This window comes from Aulostomus chinensis, chromosome 21, assembly GCF_037954235.1.
Source record: "Aulostomus chinensis isolate RoL2024-O1b breed Wild chromosome 21, RoL_Achi_v1.0, whole genome shotgun sequence".
Classification (NCBI taxonomy): domain Eukaryota; kingdom Metazoa; phylum Chordata; class Actinopteri; order Syngnathiformes; family Aulostomidae; genus Aulostomus; species Aulostomus chinensis.
Window position 1 is genome coordinate 9,805,001 of NC_141340.1, and position 18,074 is coordinate 9,823,074.

Below are 18,074 nucleotides of genomic sequence, written 5' to 3' on the forward strand. Positions count from 1 at the left end.
CACAATATGATTATGACTCACCTGTAAATGTGGACGAATTCTCGATGCATCCAAACATTGTATACTTAATTCTCTACATTACAGCACAATGCTACTTTTTCACAGATAAATAAAAGCAGTGCGATAAATTTGAAGACACTTGGAAAAGGAATGACTTAAAATCCGATTACAACAGGGTTTAAATTTCAGTTCAGGTTTATCTTTATGTAACAGCTGGAGATTTTGGCCTGTGTGATTGTGTATAAAGTTCACAATACTTTTAATACTTGTGTTGCAGAAACAGTAAATGAATCAGTACATCACTGATACACCAGTATCACCAATTCAGAATTAAGAGTGTTCCAAATCTCTTCTAGCCTTGTGGTCAGCATTTCTCCACCACTAATGGTTGTTGTTGGCGGGGTGATTTGTTACCTGTAGAGCATGACATTGTACGGGAGGAAGGCGGGCAGCAGTAGCTTAATAAGCCTGATGGGCAGCCACAGCATGAGCAACACTATGGAGCCGAACACCACCACAGAGAGAATGAAGCGCCGCAGGTGTCTGTAGATGGGAAGGTGAATCATCTCCTGCACTGGGTTAAAATCTGGATCATTGAGGTTTCTCAGAAACCACAGAACTCCAGGCCTCAGCACCTGTCGCACAAACCACATCACATAAGGCTCACACTCCCCTCTTGGTCATGAGCATCAATGACTCTCTGGTAAACCCACTAACCTCTCTCAATAAGAGGATGAAAGAAGCAAAGTAGAAGACGTAGACCATTCCGACGAGCCAGTGCAGGAACATGGTGGTGCCAGGCGCTGATTTGAAACTCAACTCTCTGTCTTTCAGTGAAGCGTCAAACATTTCCTGCACGAGGAGGAAATGAGATGTTAGATTGTCCGTCTCTGCTAGAAGAATTAATTTCAGGTATAGGAAATTACTACTGTCAGAGTGGACACCTCAATTACTGATTTAGAGTGAAATAAGAAGCAACAACTGCTCTGATCGGCTTCAAATTTGACCTTTAAATAAATCGTCTATCTGAGCTGTCCTATGTACTAATTTCAGCTTTAAGCCTCATCCAACATCGTTACTAACAGAATCTTTGACCTCGTCAGACGGATTGCTTTGCAGCAAACGGGTGAAACTGGAGGGGGAGAGGGGTCAAATTTCAAAACACAAAGGTCATTTGCAACTCACAGCAGTTACTCAGACCAGTTTCCTGTTTGTGAGTAAATATAGGAAGTGCCAGCATCAACATTTGCTGGACAGCCCTGGTTTATGTTGCTGTGTGGCAGATGCTTCAACATTTTAGAGAAGTGTGTGAAAATAAAAGTTGGGCCCTGTATCTTTGTTTCGTTCAGCTTTCAATAGGTAACTGCGGCCGTGTATGCATATTCAAAGATAAGAAGGTCGATATGACGCAACACAGTGATACAAGAGAAGAGAGAGGAGAAGGAGTCTCACTAAAGAGCAGATGTCGAGCCACCAGCCGCAGATGAGAGGAAAAACCCCAATCTCCACGACAACCAGCAGAGAAACCTAGAGGTGAAGATGAAAGAGTAGCAGTTCAAAAGTTGTCATAGAGTCTGCCACTATTAAATTCTTTGTATTGTATAGTTGTTGCGTCCTGACTGCTAATACAATCTTTATGTGATTCCACCAAGGACAGTGCTTCCATGAGGCGTTACCTTGACAACGATATAGCAGACTCCCAGGAGACGCCGGGAGCGCTGGAACCTGACCAGAGCAGCCAGACCCTAAAATGCCTTCATTAAGGATCAACGGAGCATCAGCACTGAACTCACCAAAGATTCATTTCATAATCCTAACATTAAAGGTGAGATTTATGTTGTGCGGAAGGATACGTGGCAGAGTATGAGCGTCATGGCCAGCAGAATATAGCCCACGATGGTTGTGATTAAGCCCTCAAAGTGGGAAGCTTGAACCTGATGAGGATTTAGAAACAATCAGCAAATTAAAATACATATTTCATGACAAGCTATGACGACAGAAAAAGGTAAAGCTAACAAAAGCAGGATCTTACATATTCTTCAAAGCCAAGACCAACGACAGAGAAATGCCCAATGTGGTACGGACAAAAAGCTGCGAGAGGAGGAGAAAAGCTTTTTAATCTTCCTTAAAACTGCATCACAGCCGTAATTAGACAAGAGTTGACAGAATGTGAAGGATCAGGGGTTTAGTGTACTCACCAAAAACCAGGATGAAGAGCGTGTTGAGAGACACCACCCAAAACACGTGTTCCTGGGAGACAAACAGACGGGAGTCACCGAGTGGAATAAGTCCAGGTAGTGGAAGGAAAAAGTGGTGTCAAGCTCACATGAGTAAAAGACCCTTTTCAATTCTTTGCACTTTAAGGCCCATCGATTCATATTTGTAATGTTATAAAACTATTCAGACTAATTGGATCAATTCTGTTATTTCTTGCTTTTGAAGAGGTGCTTGATGTTGTTAGTTAACTTAGTTAACTTTGAACTGTGAGGAGCTTGAGAGGCTGAATTTTGACAAATTGATGGCTGGCCGGCGACAAGTTCACCCCTAGGTGTCGCTATTTCAGATACGTGTGTGCTTTAAATGGACTCATCACACTGCGAGCGCTTATGGATATGAGCACTTACCAGAAATACGAGTGAACCATCCAGGCCAAGCATCTGCATGGGAAACAGATTGTTTCAAGTGAATATTTGCTAGTACCAAATATATTGTGTGTACCAAGTATGTACTATGAAATAAAATAATGTCATGAAGAGTTACCCTCTCCCAGGTGAGCTCCTCTGCTGCTCTGTCCCACTCCAGGGCGTTCCAATTCATGTCATCTACAGAGAAAGACACACACATGAAGTACAATAAATGATTATGACGTTACTCTCATAAAAGTATTTACAGAGCAGAATAATCCCATTAAATTCAACATAACATTGCAAAAAAATCTATTTAATTTGCAGGCAGTCTTGCGGTGCGTAATAGAACACTATTACAGTGTCTTTACAGTTTTTGGGGAATCGCAGAGCTCGTTCAGCGACGGAGAAGAAAAGCAGAGAGCTGTCAGGATTTTATTATTCATGTTATTCTGGGAGAATCTGTTAGCTCTGAAGTGTAAAGCAGGCTATTGTTAGGCCTTTCAAGCGCATTGGTTTTGCTGTGACAACCCACAGCGAGCAAAATGCAGAATACAATCACAAGTCATTATCAGCTCTTTTTTGCTTCACCGGCTAGTCCATTAACCGCGGTAAAACAAAACATGCGGGTGAGATGGAGCGCTGTGGGAACCGCTCTGACACGCCATTAGAGCAGATTAATTGTGATGCCTTGGCAAATTGTTAGCAAATGAGAAGATGGTGAGAAAAAAAAGAAAAAGTTTTCCCATCCGTCCCTCAAAATACAGACTACAGTTCAATCATTTTTTTTCAACATTTTCTTGCATAAGACACTCATAATACACACATATTCAAAATGGCACTCAATTCTAGTTTCATAAGCAAAGCATAAACACACACACAAAAAAACAACCAGCCACAACACCACTAAACTGTGTAGCAGCTGTCCCCCCTCACCTTGCGCTCCGTTGTTGGGGTCTGCATCTTCAGCAGCTGCTCCCTCCTCCTCCTCCAGCTCTGGGTCATCGCCCTGGTCTGGTGGGACATCAGGGGGTTCAGGCTCTGCTTCGTTCTGGGCCGGAGGATCAGCAGGAGCTGGATGGGCCGGAGGTGCTTCATCAGCTGCTCCCTGACCAGCGGCTTGCGCCTGTAGGGTAAAGAAACAGGAGGACGTGTGATTGATGCATATGTGTGTGTCTAAGCTAATGAGTATCTCATGGGTGTGCGTGTCAATTTATTAGGTACAACTAGATAAAACCCATGAAGCCAAGGCTGTGTAGGAAGGGTATCAATGATAAAACAAGTAAAAAGAAGAGTTTTCTTTAGTACTTTAGAGTCTAAGTCTCAATGACTGACAATTCTACCACATTTAAAATCTCTAAGTATTTTTATCCTTTTTTTCTTTATATTTTCCAGCTGTGAATGGAGAACTGACTCTAAACTGTTTGATCCATCCAGACTCTTTTTATGGATTGTGTTTCTTGTGCTGGTTGTAATGTGTAAAAAAACAATCATTTTACGTGAAGGTCATGATAATAACACCAGCTGAAATGTCTTTCAATGTAAAACAGATGTAATTTCCAGGAATGACTGAGATGAAGAGCATTCCTGCTCCGCACGTCACTCTGATGGATTAAATCAATTTGAATCAAATTACGGAGCCCTGCAGTGTGCAAGCAGTTTATTTTCTTGGTTTCGGGAAGGTTTTCTTGTATTCCTCTGTGTTGGGATGTTCATGTTTTCACTGATTCATTCTTAAATTCAAAGAATTTCATGTATTTGATACTAAACGCATGAGTGCAAATTCTTCCTAACCCAGCGGCACGCCAATCCAGAGGAAGATTAGAGCCCTGCGGGCAGGCTTAGCAGATTCTCTCTTTGAATGAAAAAAAAAAACCTAAATGGGGGGGGGGGGGGGAGCACAAATAAACTCTTAACATGGAAAATCTGTGAAGGCCTTTTTTTTTTTTTTAAACACACAGAAAGGATAAGATCAATGAGCAAAACTGGCATCCGTAGCTTCTTTTATGATGTGTTGCTTTATATGAAATGCACTGAGACAAAAAGTTTGCCTTTAAACTGCAAAAGTAGGTAATACAATCTGATCAATTCACGTACCTCATTGGCTTGCCCCGCTGCATTTGGAGGTGGCGGCTGGTGTTGCTCTAACCACTGGGGAGCACCACCATGAACGATCTGTTCTCTGAGCCACACCAGGCTTATGAAAGCACACAGGGTGCAGGTGACCACAAAGCAGCCTTGTAGACAATCTGCCAGCAGGTTCTCTCTACAGGAGTGCAAAGAAACACAACTTAGAAACACAGGGAAAAAAAAACAACTCACAAAATGAACTTTGGTTAATGCTGCTACTCACGTGGAGAGCATGTCTAACGGCAGTGTCAGTAGTGAGCTCACAGAGCCAGTAAAAAGACACTTGTAGATGCGACCTGAGAGGGAAAAAGAATAGGTTCATGACATTCTGCACAGGCTACCTATGTTTAATGAACAAATATATTTGTAAATTCTGCAGTGTTACATAATACAAGATCTTGCCACCATTTTTACACAGCATACAAAAGGGGATTTATAGATCCGACACACACACACACACACACACACGAAATAGCCTGTTATGTAATGTTACCACAGCGGTAACATTCGGCCCCGCGTTGAACCATAAACTTGTCTTACATGTAAAGCTTACAACACCGTCACTTCCTCCTTAACTGCGCCATGCATTACGTGAGAAGTGTGCATGTACGTCACACACGTCCTACGGCACATACTAACTTACATGCTGTCAGAGGAACCACGCCGAGCCATGCGAAGGCCACCAGCGTGTAGTGGAACCAGTAGCGGATGGCTGTGCCCACACTAGTCAGTAAGCCGGCACAGATGTCCTGGATGGGCAGACGTGAGGGCATGTCTGGGGAGTAGACTGGAGAGAAAAATGGACAGAAAAAGAGAGAAAAATAACCATGTGGCCTCAGCTGCTGCGAGGTGTGTTTAGGAAAACATGAATCTGTTTATCATATTTAAGTGGATGCAGTCCATGGAGGCTACGGTTCAAGTACTTACTTGGTGTGAATGCAAATCTGTGCTTGCATAATTCACAATACTCCTTCCTGCTGTGCTTCAGCCACTGGACCAAACTGTAAAGAAACATCGAGAGCTTTCATAGCATTTGAGTGTTTTTGAACTGAAAAAACAAAACAAAAAACAAAACCTGACAGACTAAATTTCTGGAATGACTTCATGGCGAGTTGGGTCAATTAATGCACCCACTTTTGGAGTGTGTGTGGTCTATTTGAAGTTGTTTGGAAACAACAACTTCTGGTGGAACATCTCTCCTCTGAACGATTCCCAGAAACTGAGCACTTATCCACCAGAGCACAAACACTAGAAACTAGAAATGGTGATCCATCTTTCGGAACAATCACCACTCATACTGACATTTGATTCCAATATGTGAGACAAACCAGACCGTGGTTCAACATGTAACATGACCATGAGCATAACAGGCGCAACTACACATTTCTGACACAATACACTAGTGAGGTGACTGTAAACTAACACCGATTGAGGGTTCGACAACTCTACAGAACAATCCAGACCTGGCCTTTGCTTTTCTATGGGGATTTCCATCCACCTGACCCTCTTGTCACCAGTGATGCTCTCTCTCTCTCTCTCTCTCTCTCACTCACACACACGAGCTTAGGTTCGTATTGTTTTTCACAAAGCCATTTCCTCACCTCAGACCGGTTAAAGTAGCTATGAAGATACTGCTAATGTAACAATAGTGCTGCACAAACTTCTCACCAAACTAATGAATGACTTAACAACCACCCTGATGTAACAAAAAGTAAAGTGCCTTTAAAAAAAAAAATTCCTGTTGGATTATACTTAAGTAATCAGATCCTGATCCTCTTACTTATCAAATATCCATGTAAACACACAAAGCCTGGGTATTATTTTTGGACTGAGATTAAAAATAGCCTTTTTTTGATACACATTTTTATTAGGGAAAAACAAAACTCATAACTTGATATTCTCTTAACAAGGTCACACTAGAAAAACTAGTCCATGCCTTTGTCACTTCCAGGCTGGACCACTGCAATTCCCTCCTATCAGGCTGCACCAGCAGGTCCCTAAAGACTCTCCAGCTGGTCCAAAATGCTGCTGCCCGCATGTTGATGAGAACTAGTAGCAGAGACCATGTCTCTCCTGGACTGCTTCTCTGCATTGGCTCCCTGTCAAATTAAGAACAGAATTCCAAATTCTCCTTCTAACATACAAAGTCCTCAACAGTCAGGCTCCTTCACACCTGACAGAGCTCACAGTCCTCTATTACCCAGCCAGAACCCTTCACTCCCAGGATGCAGGGTTACTTGTGGTTCCGAGAATTTCTAAAAGTAGAATGGGCGCCAGAGCCTTCAGCTATCAGGCTCCCCTCCTGTGGAACCATCTCCCAGTTTCGGTCCGGGATGCAGACACCCTCTCGACCTTTAAGAGCAGACTTAAGACCTCCCTTTTTGATCAGGCTCATAGTTAGGGCTGCTTAGACTGGCCCTTAGATATGCTGCTATAGGCTTAGGCTGCTGGGGGATCTCCCATGGTTCACTGGGCTTCTCTCTCCTCCTCTCTTCCCTCTCTGTCCTCCTGTATGTGTCATACATAAATCACACTCATACGTATTACTAACTCGTCTTCTTCTCCGGAGCCTTCGGGCTCCCCGCTTCCCAGATCCTGGGTGCTGCTGGAGGAGGCTGCAGACCTGAAGAGGCTCAAGCTGCCACCCGTAGCTCCACCTGCTCACGTCCCCGTCTGTCCATCAGTCTCTTCCCTTTCTCTCTCTCTTTATCTCTGTCCCACTCTTTCCTTCTGCATATCTGTCTTCCTCCATTTTCTGTCTTTGTCTCTGCCCCGCTCTCCTGCTCTCTTTCCCCCCAACCGGTCAAAGCAGAAGGCCGTCCCCACTGAGCCTGGATCTGCTCGACATTCCAGCCTGTTAAAAGGAAGGTTTTCGTCGCCACTGTTGCAGGATGTGCTGCTCATGGAGAATTGTTGGGTGTAGATTCATTGAAGGAGTGTGGTACTGGACCTGCTCTGCTTGTAAAGTGTCATGAGATAACTTTGGTTGTGATTTGGTGCTAAACAAATAAAATTGACTTGACTTTGTAAATATGCGACAGCTGAGACAAAACAACCCTGTACAACTTACAACTAGCAATAATCAATTACAACACTTGCATGTAAAACATCAACATATAGCATCAGCTGGCGGTGACATGGATCAGCTAGCCCACACTTAGATCTGTATTGTGGGTTTTTCAGTGATACTTTCAGTTTGTTTTGTACATTGAAACGATACAGGACATCTCCAGCAAATGACAGCAAGACTAAACTGAAATGATTAAATATCACAGTCCTGCATTTTGTGATCACGTATGGTTGTTGTTGCCCTTGTGCAACATAAAATCCACATAATAATCAAATATCTTTAAAATTCTTAATGTAATTTACTGTTTATGTTCTGTTCTCCTCTCAGTTTAAATGGGAAAAAAGTTTGGGCATCCCTGCCCCGGTGCACTTTCTCAGTGAGGGCTAATGAGCCATAGATAATGGAAACACCACCTAATATAACTTATGTTTCCCCTCGTGGAACTAAGAAAATGGGGTTCTCAAATGAAAAAAAATTAACTGCTCCATCTTGTTTCCCTGACATCGACTGTACGCAATCAATCCTTTTTACAATTTTTGAACAACAGAATGCCAATAAGGAGCAGGTAACATGGGAGACATTTTTTTTTGCCAAGTTAGTTAATTAGTTACACCTGGGACTGGGGATTTGGAGTAACCATAGCAACAAGTGCACCATCACGGTTAATTGGAGGGGTAAATTGGGATCCTGGGAGAATAAAGAGGGTGTGACAGAGTCTGAATAATGGCAGCTTCATCTAGTAAGATGTTGGGCTCACCTAACATTGAATCACTTACCATTCCTGGTGGATGAACTTGATACTGCCAGTGCAGACACAGGGGTGGTAGAGGGGTTTGTCTGGGGTCCCCTCAGAACGGCACACACGACAAATATCCGCTGATGGAGGACACACGTACGCGCGCACGCATGCACACACGCACGCGCGCACACAAACACAAACACACACACACACACACGGTTAGTGACTATCTGATACTTTGTCTGAACAGAACCAAGCAAACCAGGACTGACCGACTGAAAGCTAGAGGGAGTGGGGTGCGTTCATAGTGGATGACAGACTGTGGAATCATCTGTTAAATCAGCTAATCCGTTCAACAGACAAACATTTAAGAAGTTAAATGACAAATGTCGCTTATCTAACGTTCATGGGCCACGCGAGGGCTGATGACATCACCAGTATACTTCTGATCCTTTCCTTGCTCTCTATAGCTTCTTTACAATCTCCAATGAACTCAACTGCAATTCAGTTACAGTTTTCACCTTTGAATTACTGAATGCAACGTTGTCAGATTGTTGTTATTAAGCTAGGTTAAAGAGCTAAGTTACAGTAGCAGGCCAGCTCAGCAGCAATGATGCACTTCACGCTACTAAGCTAACACTTCATGCTAGTTCACTCAAGCTAAAGAGCAACGGTAAGAGACTTCACTGTTTACCTTCTTCGGTCGTGTCCATGTTGTTCGTTAAGCACCAGTCACCGTTTCTTCCCGACACAGTGAACCCATCCACGACACAGACACAATCCTTCAGCTAGCTAACTTAAGCTAGCGAGACGGGTAGAACGTTATCCGTACAAATCGAGATGCATTGACAATCATAAAATGGTCTCCCCACAGACTCAACAACACCGCCGTCTCCTCTTCGTCCCCAGCAAACGTTTGGTTTTTAGTGAAGATTTTTAATGCCTTTGTATTTTGGGTATTTTCTGCCGATAATTCAAAGAGAAACGTTACATCCTCCGTGTTGCTGCTGTGACACTTTAAACGCAGGAGACAATCGGTTAGCTAAGCTTGCTAACGTCACCGCTGACTGCTGTCACATCGGTCACTAGCGTCTTCTTCGTTGTGTTTATTGGCGGTAGGTATATCAAATTTAAAAGGTGAATACCGCCATCTACTGTATCGGACTTGTAATTACCGGTCAGATCCCAACTGGGCTTGAGATAAAATTTGGATAGCTCGCCTCCTAAGTGGCCACTGTTTCTGCGTAGAAAATTCCAGGATATTTTACGCTGATGTAATACTCCAGTTGCAAGATGTAGCATGTCAGTGAGTCACCTCTTTAATAATCATGCTGAGAGAACCAATATACATCTGTCAATAATGAAATATCATCTGGGTGGCCTTCAACATGAATTAACTTTAGCAAATAAAATAATATAAAATAAAAAGCATGGAAGAATAAATATGAGAAATAGTAATTATGTGTTATGTTTCCAACCACACACACATAAATTATAACGTGCTGTACACCTGCCTCATTACACAATGTCTTCCTTAATGTCTTCAAATATCTAGTCAATGAAACTAGGAGGGCAATATTTATCTGTGCCAGCATCTGAAAGTTTTTTTTGGTGTGTATTACCTTAACTGAAATAAAAAAACATAATACACGAGTGAATACAAATAAAATGAACCTTAAAAAAAATACAGTGCTAATCTTGACCGAATTCAGTCTTAAAAACTAAAGCATTGCTGTACAAGTTTATCATATTTTGCAATGGATTTATAAAAGTTTTTCCGATGTATATTTCTGGTTTGGCTGTTTAGTGTAAACTTCGTCACAAGAAATACTTTCTGAATCTTTCATGCAGTTGCCTGTCGGATAGAAACCCAAAGATTTAAATAAAAATTGTCTTGTAACGTGACAATTAGTGTTACATCACTCCCACATTACATTGGTGCTGTGGCTTAGTTGGTTAAAGCGCCTGTCTAGTAAACAGGAAATCCTGGGTTCAAATCCCAGCGGTGCCTTTTGAGAGGGTGAAGTTAAACACCCAGACATTGGTAATTGTCTCCTAAATGGCCTCTCTTGCAAACACACGTCGATGTATATCTAATCCAATATGCCAGAAGGGAATTGTGTCTCTGACAGACATATACGTATAATATGTAGTCAGTCCCATCTACAGGATTTACATGTCATGTTGGTGTACTATATATTTTTACCATATATCTCATCTGTATCACAAATATGTGCCAACTTTTGCCTTGGCAGTGTATTTGTGGTATTCTGGAAATTAAATTCATAACATAACCTTGCATAGGCGTCACTGTCAGCCAGAGAATTAGGGCCTGAGCCAGTACCTGGCGAAGACCCTATTATCTTTCGAAGTCAGAGAGACACGAAGTCAGCGCTAAAAGCAGTAAAAATACACACTTAGGAGCATCACAGGCCTCTAAAAACATCACAGGAGGGTCCAGGGGGGGGGGTCCGGGGGGGTGAGGTCTCCCATTGAAACCAATGGTGGCAAAATTATATTTATGTCTACTTCTGCACATGTTGGTGCAGTTGATTTCATTATACAAATACACGATAGCGAGACACGTGCTGTGAAATACAAAAAAAATCTTAAATTGTTCAGGAAGGCACTGAGACAAAAGGAAGAGCAACAAGATACTTACTTCCCCCATTTGTACAACTTTGCAGCAAAAAATAAAATACTTGTTTATAAAGTTGATTAAAACAGTGGCCTCATTCCTAATTATTTCATATTTTCAAACACTCTATGCGTGTCCACAATTTAAATAGCAGAAAACACTCCCTACATAAACACAAGGGAACAGCCAAAATACAATATTTTGTACATTTCAATATGAATCCCTTTTGTTTTCTCACTGTTTTTTTCAGGCATCAGGGCTACCAAATACTGTTGACATGGCTTTACTGAATAAGCAGTTATTTTAACCCGTGATAATTTTGAATACCACCAGAATGTTGACAAGCTTGGTCAACGACAGGTGTTTGTCTCTTTGCACTGCGTGGAGCTGATTATCTACATTCTTGCATTTTTTTTAACAATCTTTCCCAGCGCAGTGGACGGAGGGCTGGGTGAGATTGCGAAACATTACCTAGCCCTCAAAGATGTAGTGTCACTTGATAGTAGTGCTCACCACAAATGAACTGATTCTGTGAGGAGTTTTATGTGATATTATGGTGGGATCATTCGTGAGAAGACAAGTATTGACTGTACCGTAGCGGTGAGACTGAAAGCTGTGGAAACATCTATGAGTGAAAAGATAGCATTCAACATGCTCGCAAACTGTGTTGTGTTTCTCGTCATCAAATGTTACAGTAAAATAATAACATCATTTCTGAACATTTCAACACAACATTTTAATGATGACTTTGACTCCCCGACAGCTTGAAGATCCTGTATCAAATGATAAATAGCAATATGCAGTGCGGTTTGGACGTGGTGCTCGGGAAGTGCCTAAAATCTGCAGCTCAGACATCTTGAGGTGTCCTCGAGCACAGCCAAGCCTCCTGGTGGTCTGGAGAACCTCAGTCCTCGCTCTCTCCTGGGCTCCGGATGTCGTCGATTTTGAGAATCATCTTGACCACTTGAGTTGCCAGCAAGATCTGCTGCTTTTTACCGATCAGGGTCTCGATCACATGTTGCTGCTTCATGTCTGTAACAAAACGAACACGATACATTGAACCGAGAGTCACGCCTTCGGGCATGTACAAGCTAAGAGGAGCAGGTGCGTTAAAGCTGACTGGAGATGACGAGCTCGCCTTCATGCACACGGCTTCTTACCATTGGTGTTATTGTGCAGACAGTCGATACCGAGGAAGGGGTTGTTGTCTTTGACCTGCTTAGCTCGGACCTCTGTCATGGTCTGGATTGGGTTCATTCCGCTGTTCTCAGCCAGCGCCATCGGGATGACCTCGAGGGCATCAGCAAATGACCTCATGGCGTACTGCTCCAATGATGGGCACTTGAAACACAAAGGGCCAGAGTTGGAGGATGAAGAGGTAGTGTGAAAATCGCCGCCGGCAAACTTGTGATTTAGCGTCTCACCTTATCTGCGGCCAGGTTGACGGCCAGTGCGCAAGCGATCTCAGACGCACCGCCCCCGTACACGACGCGGTTGTCTCGGACCAGATTGCGAATGACACAGAGAGCATCATGGAGAGCACGCTTGGCCTCTTCTATGATCTAAGAACAACAGCGGAAACCAGAGTCAGGCAACAGGAACACGTCACAGGAGATTTGTGAACTCATGTGATCGCCTACCATTTTGTTGCCTCCACGGATGAAAATGGTCACTGCCCTGGTGTTCTTGCAGTCCTGGATAACCAGCATGTGATCCTTTGTGGTACCAAAGGAGATCTCTTTCACCAAACCGGCACTGCCCAGCTTCTCTGGTGTTAGCTCACAGAACCTCGGCACAATGCGGCCTCCTGTTGCTATGGCGATCAACTGCACGGGAAACAGGTTATTATTGTGCGTTAGCATGGCTTGTAGCTACAGAAATACTTTTCTTTGCCTAAAAAAATTCAAAAATCAATATGTATTTGATGTTGTTGATAATTCTGCACTGCCACACCAGAGGACTGAGAGCGGCATTGAGTGATTGACGAACTCACCTCAATCTCTGGTCCTCCAACCCAGCGCACGGCAGGCAGCTCATTCTGCAGAAGGAGGTGGTTGGCTTCATCATCGAAGCCCCACTGGCAGATGGCCAAGTTGGCACCATTGCTTTTGACCTAAAACATGTGGAATATTAACACAACTTTAGCAGTGTTATTTAAACCAAGCCAGAGTTTTAGTATTGCTTGAATTTGCAGTCTTGTGCAGCTGTCTTTTATAAACGCATTTACTCTTACTTACAGATTACTGTAAATCTCAGTTGTGTGGAGCTAAAAAGTCATCAGGGATAGACTAGATGGTGCTACTGTGAAGGTTCTCCACCGGCTCCGAGTGTGTTGGGTGTGCATCAAAACTGAGTGCCCAATGAATCAGCATCTAAGGATATATTATGGCACCAACCTGCTGGATCATCTCCTCAAACTTCTCCTTCTCATATTTCTGGAGAGCTTTGTAGTCCTCCACAGAGGTCACGTCCAACTTATGCTTGGTTTTGGGCTTTGGGGGCTCAAACGGGCAGGTGAGGATGGCGATTTTGACATCTTTCAAAACCTGCGTGGCGACAACAACATAGCTGGTGTTACAGCTGTCAAAAAGCAAGAGTGTGATTTCAAATGTTAGATCTAACACAACCAGCTCATTCTAACCTTTATTCCCCTTAAGAATTACTTTTTTGGCACAGAGAAAAAGAAATTCAGTTGTTTGGATCCGTACCTTTGGCATCTGGGGATGGCTGAACTCTTTGTCCACTATGACCCCCTTGATGAGCTGTGTGTCCTCCAGCTTGCCTCCCACTTTGCCCTCCATCTTAATGAGCTCAAAGTCTACATCCTTCCTCTCCATGTCAGCCACAGTGAGAATGGCGTTCACTGCGATCTCCGCCATCTGTCTGTGGCATCGGTTGATGCTAAATGACAAAAGCAGATATTCAACTGATAGTTCATCAGACTTTAAAAATAATTAGGAAATGTAGAACATTACTATATGAGCATCTTTAGTTTGGCCCTTCAAATACCAGATAGTTTCCTGTAAATGTAGTACATCATTTGCAAGCGTCCTTACCATTCCTGAGAAAATATAATATGGACAATTCATGCTATTATGTCTGAATGACTCACACTTTTGATCCAAGTGTTGTCATGGCGGTCTGAATGAGCGGTTCTGTGTTTTTCGGATCACAGGGGAAGGTTTCAGCAATTTTGTCCAACTGCTCGATGGCAATACGTGCGGCCTGGTCATAACCATCGGAGATCCTGATGGGGTGGATTCCACGGTCCAGCAGCTGCTCAGCCTGCTCAAGCAGAGCCCCAGCCAGCACTGACCAGAGACAGGAAAATCAATCATTCAATGACAATTGATGTAATAAAAGATGTCTCACCTAAGCTGCACAGCTCAACCAAGAAGTTTACATCCCAGTTTAAACTCAATAAAAGCACCCTGATCCCCTTGGTTTCCTTTCCCGTACCAACAACTCCAGTGGTTCCATCACCAATCTCGTCATCCTGGGATTTGGACAGCTCCACCATAAGCTTGGCAATCTGGTGGTCCACATCCATCATGCTGAGAATAGTGGCTCCATCGTTGGTGACAGTAACTTCTCCATCTCTGTCAACCATCATCTTGTCAAGACCTGGGGGCCAAATTTAAAAAAAAAAGTAATAATGGACCTCTCCCGTTTTAAAACATTCTATTAACACCGAAGGTGATGTCACCGCATCTGTTCAGACTCACCATTAGGTCCCAAAGAGGTACGAAGCGTTGACGCGACTGCTTTCGCTGCCATAATATGAGACTGCAAAACACAAACATTTGGATAAACACGTTTTAATCCTAATAATAATGGAGAAAGTTAACTGCTGTGATGTCACATTTTCAACCCGCATCAGTAGAGAGAATTTGAGAGTAACGTCACAGCCTCCCAGCAACACCCATCGGATGACTGCATTCAAGCACATGGGCCTCATGTTAGCACACAGCGACTAGCAGAGCCTTAAGTTTCCAACTACTGATGTCATGTTGATCTCACAAGTGCAAGTGCTATTGGGTATGTGACTATATTCACCAAACGTCCATTTTATCATAGATAAGTTAATATTGGTTTAAATTACATATCACCATGCTTCTTCAAGGTAATTAGCAACGTGCTAGCAAACATGCCTCAACATCCTGCTAGCTAGCTCATTGTACCTTCAGTGCATCAATGCCCGTTAACCGTGTCTTCTTATCCTGATCTTTAATGATGATGAAAGGCCTTCCATATTCATCGAAGGCTAGTGTGCCCAACGTTGACATGTTGACTGAAGGATCGGGACACCGAATATGTGTCGCACTGGCAAAATAATGAGTTTTGACGATGTTCCACTGGACTGTTGGAGAGCAGCGAGTCGCACAGGTCTGCCGGCGACTTCTAGAAGGAAGGCTCCATGGGCGGGGAGGGCGGAACCAAGTAAAATCTTCATCTTACGACCCGTTCACATACTTTTTTCAGGCATAATCACACATTTTGCGTTCAATTAATCTAAAAAAATAATACTGGTATATCACGGCAAATATTTAAATATTAGATATAATAAAAACATATTTTTGATAACGTGGTTTCTTCCGATCACGTTCAGCATGTGCTCTCGCGAGAATTAGACCTATTGCATAAATAAAAGGGAAGGCTTAAGCTGAATGGATTTTCAAAGCACGTTTGCAAAGGTACTACATTTTTTGGGGGGCTTTTTTGTGTAAAACTTTTTCAATTTAGCTTGAAGTTACAGCATTGTTTGTTCTCTCCTTGTAACAGTCACGAGTTGTGCTTTATAGTGTGCAGTAAATTAATAACTTGGTCATGTCCACGTGCAGACGGTGAGACGCAATATCCGGCTACTGTATGGTGGTTAAGAGTTCCTCAGATGAGTTATGGTGTGGCGGTTGTTTGGTGGCAGCATTTTACCTGTCTAATATCGGCTTTCATAGGTAATGATGAAAACACTACTTGAAAGCTGAATGCCGGACTCTACAGTTCCATTTGCTGCCTGGATTTATATTGTTACTTGTATGGTAAACATTGATTGGTTTATTATGTAATGTCAGGAAACACAATCTACTCCCTTTTTGCCTGGGTGTAAGACATGTCTATGTGGATGAATATTGCTTGTCTTCTAGCTCTGTTTTGCCTCACTACCTTTAATCAGCGCCTATTTGTGGTGATATGTTGTGTTTAAATGACTGTGTCGTTGTGCTGGTTTCTCTAGAATGCCCAGTGAAGCGAAGCCTCGGTTTGTGGTCCTCTATGGGTCTCAGAAGGGCCAAGCTCAGTCCATAGCAGAGGGGATCGATGAGGAAGCAGAGGAGCAAGGACTGACTGCTGAACTCAGCTGCTTGAATCAGAAGGACAAGGTAGCCGTTGTAGACAATAGTGACTCCGCTTTCTCATCTCCTCTTTAGCTGCTTGGCTGTTGACACACAAGAATACACTAACAGCAGTGATAATACCTGATGTTTCTATTGCAACCATGTGTCTTCATATGGATTATGGGGCACCAGTCACTGCCAGTGTTTACATGGACGGTGATAATCTGACTTTATTCTAAATAAAACCATACTTTGATCGAGGCAATATTGGTACATATTTGGTGTCACCAGACATCAGGAGACGTCTCTTCTTCTTTGCACATCATCAGCGACGAGGAAACAACTGTAAATATATGATTTATGGGCTTTTCCAAATGTTTTGAGAATAGTTGTTGCTAAATGTGATGATCCTATAAAATTGGTTTTGTACAGATATTGACATTGGTTTATATCAGCTGTTTACCAAATCACTTACAAAGTATCTGCATATTGGGTGAGTAATCCACTATCCTGAATGCTAGATCAGTCCTGTTTAGAGCAAAGTCTGACGAATGACTGTGGTTCCCACCTGCATTACAACTCTGTTCTACACTGGAGTTTCCTTCTGGAAATTGGCCTGTAATTGTTTCTCTCTTGTTGCGACTGGTTCATTTTGAGTGGTTGTTTTTTTTTGGGCTAACGATAATGTCAAGTATGCGTTGTAAAGCAGTTTAACCACCGAATGTATTGCGTAGATGCCACGAAAAACTCTGGTAGGACTCACTGTCAAAAATAAGACTAATAAGGTCGGAATACTGCGCCTGAATTAATCCAATTATTGCTTACTCCAATGATGACTTTATTTGAATTAAGAAAATGTTGTTTTCTTGGCAACGTCTTACTCAGATTATTGCCTTAATGAACTTAATATTGAATTATTGTCGTCACTGATTAATCATTTAACTGGTTCCAGTACAATTTGGAGAAGGAGACTTCCCCCGTGGTCTTTATTGTGTCTACTACTGGAGACGGGGAGCCGCCAGACAACGCCCTCCAATTTGTTAAGCACATCAAGAAGAAGACCCTCTCCTCTGACCACTATAAACACCTATGCTATGCACTTTTAGGTAAATTCTAACACAAGTTTGTTAATTTGTCAATCTTGGAGCCTTTATCGGCCATGCATTTATGTGTGACTCATTCCGATACATTGCAGCCTGCATGGAGTTGTTATTTGGGAAACAATAGCTGGCTTGATTCATTTTTCCTCCCTCTGTCTGTTCCAGCTTTAGGAGACACAAATTATGCAAATTTCTGTAATTGTGGCAAAACAATTGAGCGTCGTCTACAGGAACTTGGAGCCAAACAGTTCTATGCAACAGGATATGCAGATGACGGTGTAGGGTGAGTTATGATGAGAAATATTTTGTGACCTTTGCCAAGAAGGTCATGTTTTCAGGGCGTTTCTCTGTCGGGCAGTGAAAGAGGAAACAATATTTGCCCCACAGTGGATGCATTTGTCCGCTCCTTCATGCAAAATTAGAATATAATCAAGTTAAAC

General features: G+C 42.8%; 3 protein-coding genes and 1 non-coding gene across 8 annotated transcripts in view; 2 read left to right on the forward strand and 2 right to left on the reverse strand.

The window, feature by feature from the left end:
• LOC147241625 (E3 ubiquitin-protein ligase MARCHF6-like) overlaps positions 1-9,674 on the reverse strand; it is a 14,814-nt gene extending 5,140 nt beyond the window's left edge. The window contains exons 1-16 of one of the 2 annotated variants that reach the window (XR_015111088.1): positions 9,258-9,674; positions 8,601-8,700; positions 5,682-5,755; positions 5,398-5,541; positions 4,978-5,050; positions 4,722-4,890; positions 3,561-3,750; positions 2,761-2,822; positions 2,625-2,657; positions 2,199-2,250; positions 2,033-2,091; positions 1,854-1,934; positions 1,677-1,745; positions 1,453-1,527; positions 718-852; positions 415-635 (exon numbers count right to left, since the gene is read on the reverse strand). Coding sequence is in view for 1 of the 2 variants with exons in the window: in XM_086192374.1 (XP_086048500.1) it covers positions 415-635; positions 718-852; positions 1,453-1,527; positions 1,677-1,745; positions 1,854-1,934; positions 2,033-2,091; positions 2,199-2,250; positions 2,625-2,657; positions 2,761-2,822; positions 3,561-3,750; positions 4,722-4,890; positions 4,978-5,050; positions 5,398-5,541; positions 5,682-5,755; positions 8,601-8,700; positions 9,258-9,276 (1,556 nt within the window). In the remaining variant the exon portion in view is untranslated. The remainder of the gene's footprint in view (positions 1-414; positions 636-717; positions 853-1,452; positions 1,528-1,676; positions 1,746-1,853; positions 1,935-2,032; positions 2,092-2,198; positions 2,251-2,624; positions 2,658-2,760; positions 2,823-3,560; positions 3,751-4,721; positions 4,891-4,977; positions 5,051-5,397; positions 5,542-5,681; positions 5,756-8,600; positions 8,701-9,257) is intronic. The other variant, XM_086192374.1, reaches the window with a different exon arrangement.
• mtrr (5-methyltetrahydrofolate-homocysteine methyltransferase reductase) overlaps positions 9,027-18,074 on the forward strand; it is a 39,632-nt gene continuing 30,584 nt past the window's right edge. For 2 of the 4 annotated variants that reach the window (XM_086192375.1, XM_086192378.1), the window contains exons 1-4: positions 16,023-16,156; positions 16,435-16,579; positions 17,487-17,640; positions 17,800-17,917. In XM_086192375.1, coding sequence (XP_086048501.1) covers positions 16,071-16,156; positions 16,435-16,579; positions 17,487-17,640; positions 17,800-17,917 — 503 coding nt within the window. In that variant the 5' untranslated portion in view covers positions 16,023-16,070. Of the gene's footprint in view, positions 9,237-15,802; positions 15,896-16,022; positions 16,157-16,434; positions 16,580-17,486; positions 17,641-17,799; positions 17,918-18,074 lie in introns of those variants that run through there. The other 2 variants (XM_086192377.1, XM_086192376.1) reach the window with 2 other exon arrangements.
• Positions 10,501-10,574, forward strand: trnat-agu (transfer RNA threonine (anticodon AGU)). The gene has a single exon. It is a non-coding gene; the product is annotated as a tRNA-Thr (tRNA).
• On the reverse strand, positions 11,913-15,614 carry cct5 (chaperonin containing TCP1, subunit 5 (epsilon)). Its single transcript, XM_086191956.1, has 11 exons — positions 15,383-15,614; positions 14,927-14,987; positions 14,661-14,825; positions 14,314-14,512; positions 13,910-14,102; positions 13,598-13,747; positions 13,195-13,314; positions 12,842-13,027; positions 12,626-12,763; positions 12,362-12,542; positions 11,913-12,233 (listed from the first exon to the last, which is right to left on the reverse strand). The coding sequence occupies exons 1-11, from the start codon at positions 15,485-15,487 to the stop codon at positions 12,106-12,108; spliced, it is 1,626 nt and encodes a 541-aa protein (XP_086048082.1). The 5' UTR covers positions 15,488-15,614; the 3' UTR covers positions 11,913-12,105.

Coding starts and splice junctions, on each gene's coding strand:
- cct5 (XM_086191956.1), bottom strand. CDS start 15,487: ATGTCAACGTTGGGCACACTAGCCTTCGATGAATATGGAAGGCCTTTC. Junction 14,988..15,382: donor CGGGCATTGATGCACTGAAG/GTACAATGAGCT, acceptor TGTGTTTTGCAG/TCTCATATTATGGCAGCGAA. Junction 13,315..13,597: donor TTGAGGAGATGATCCAGCAG/GTTGGTGCCATA, acceptor CACATGTTTTAG/GTCAAAAGCAATGGTGCCAA.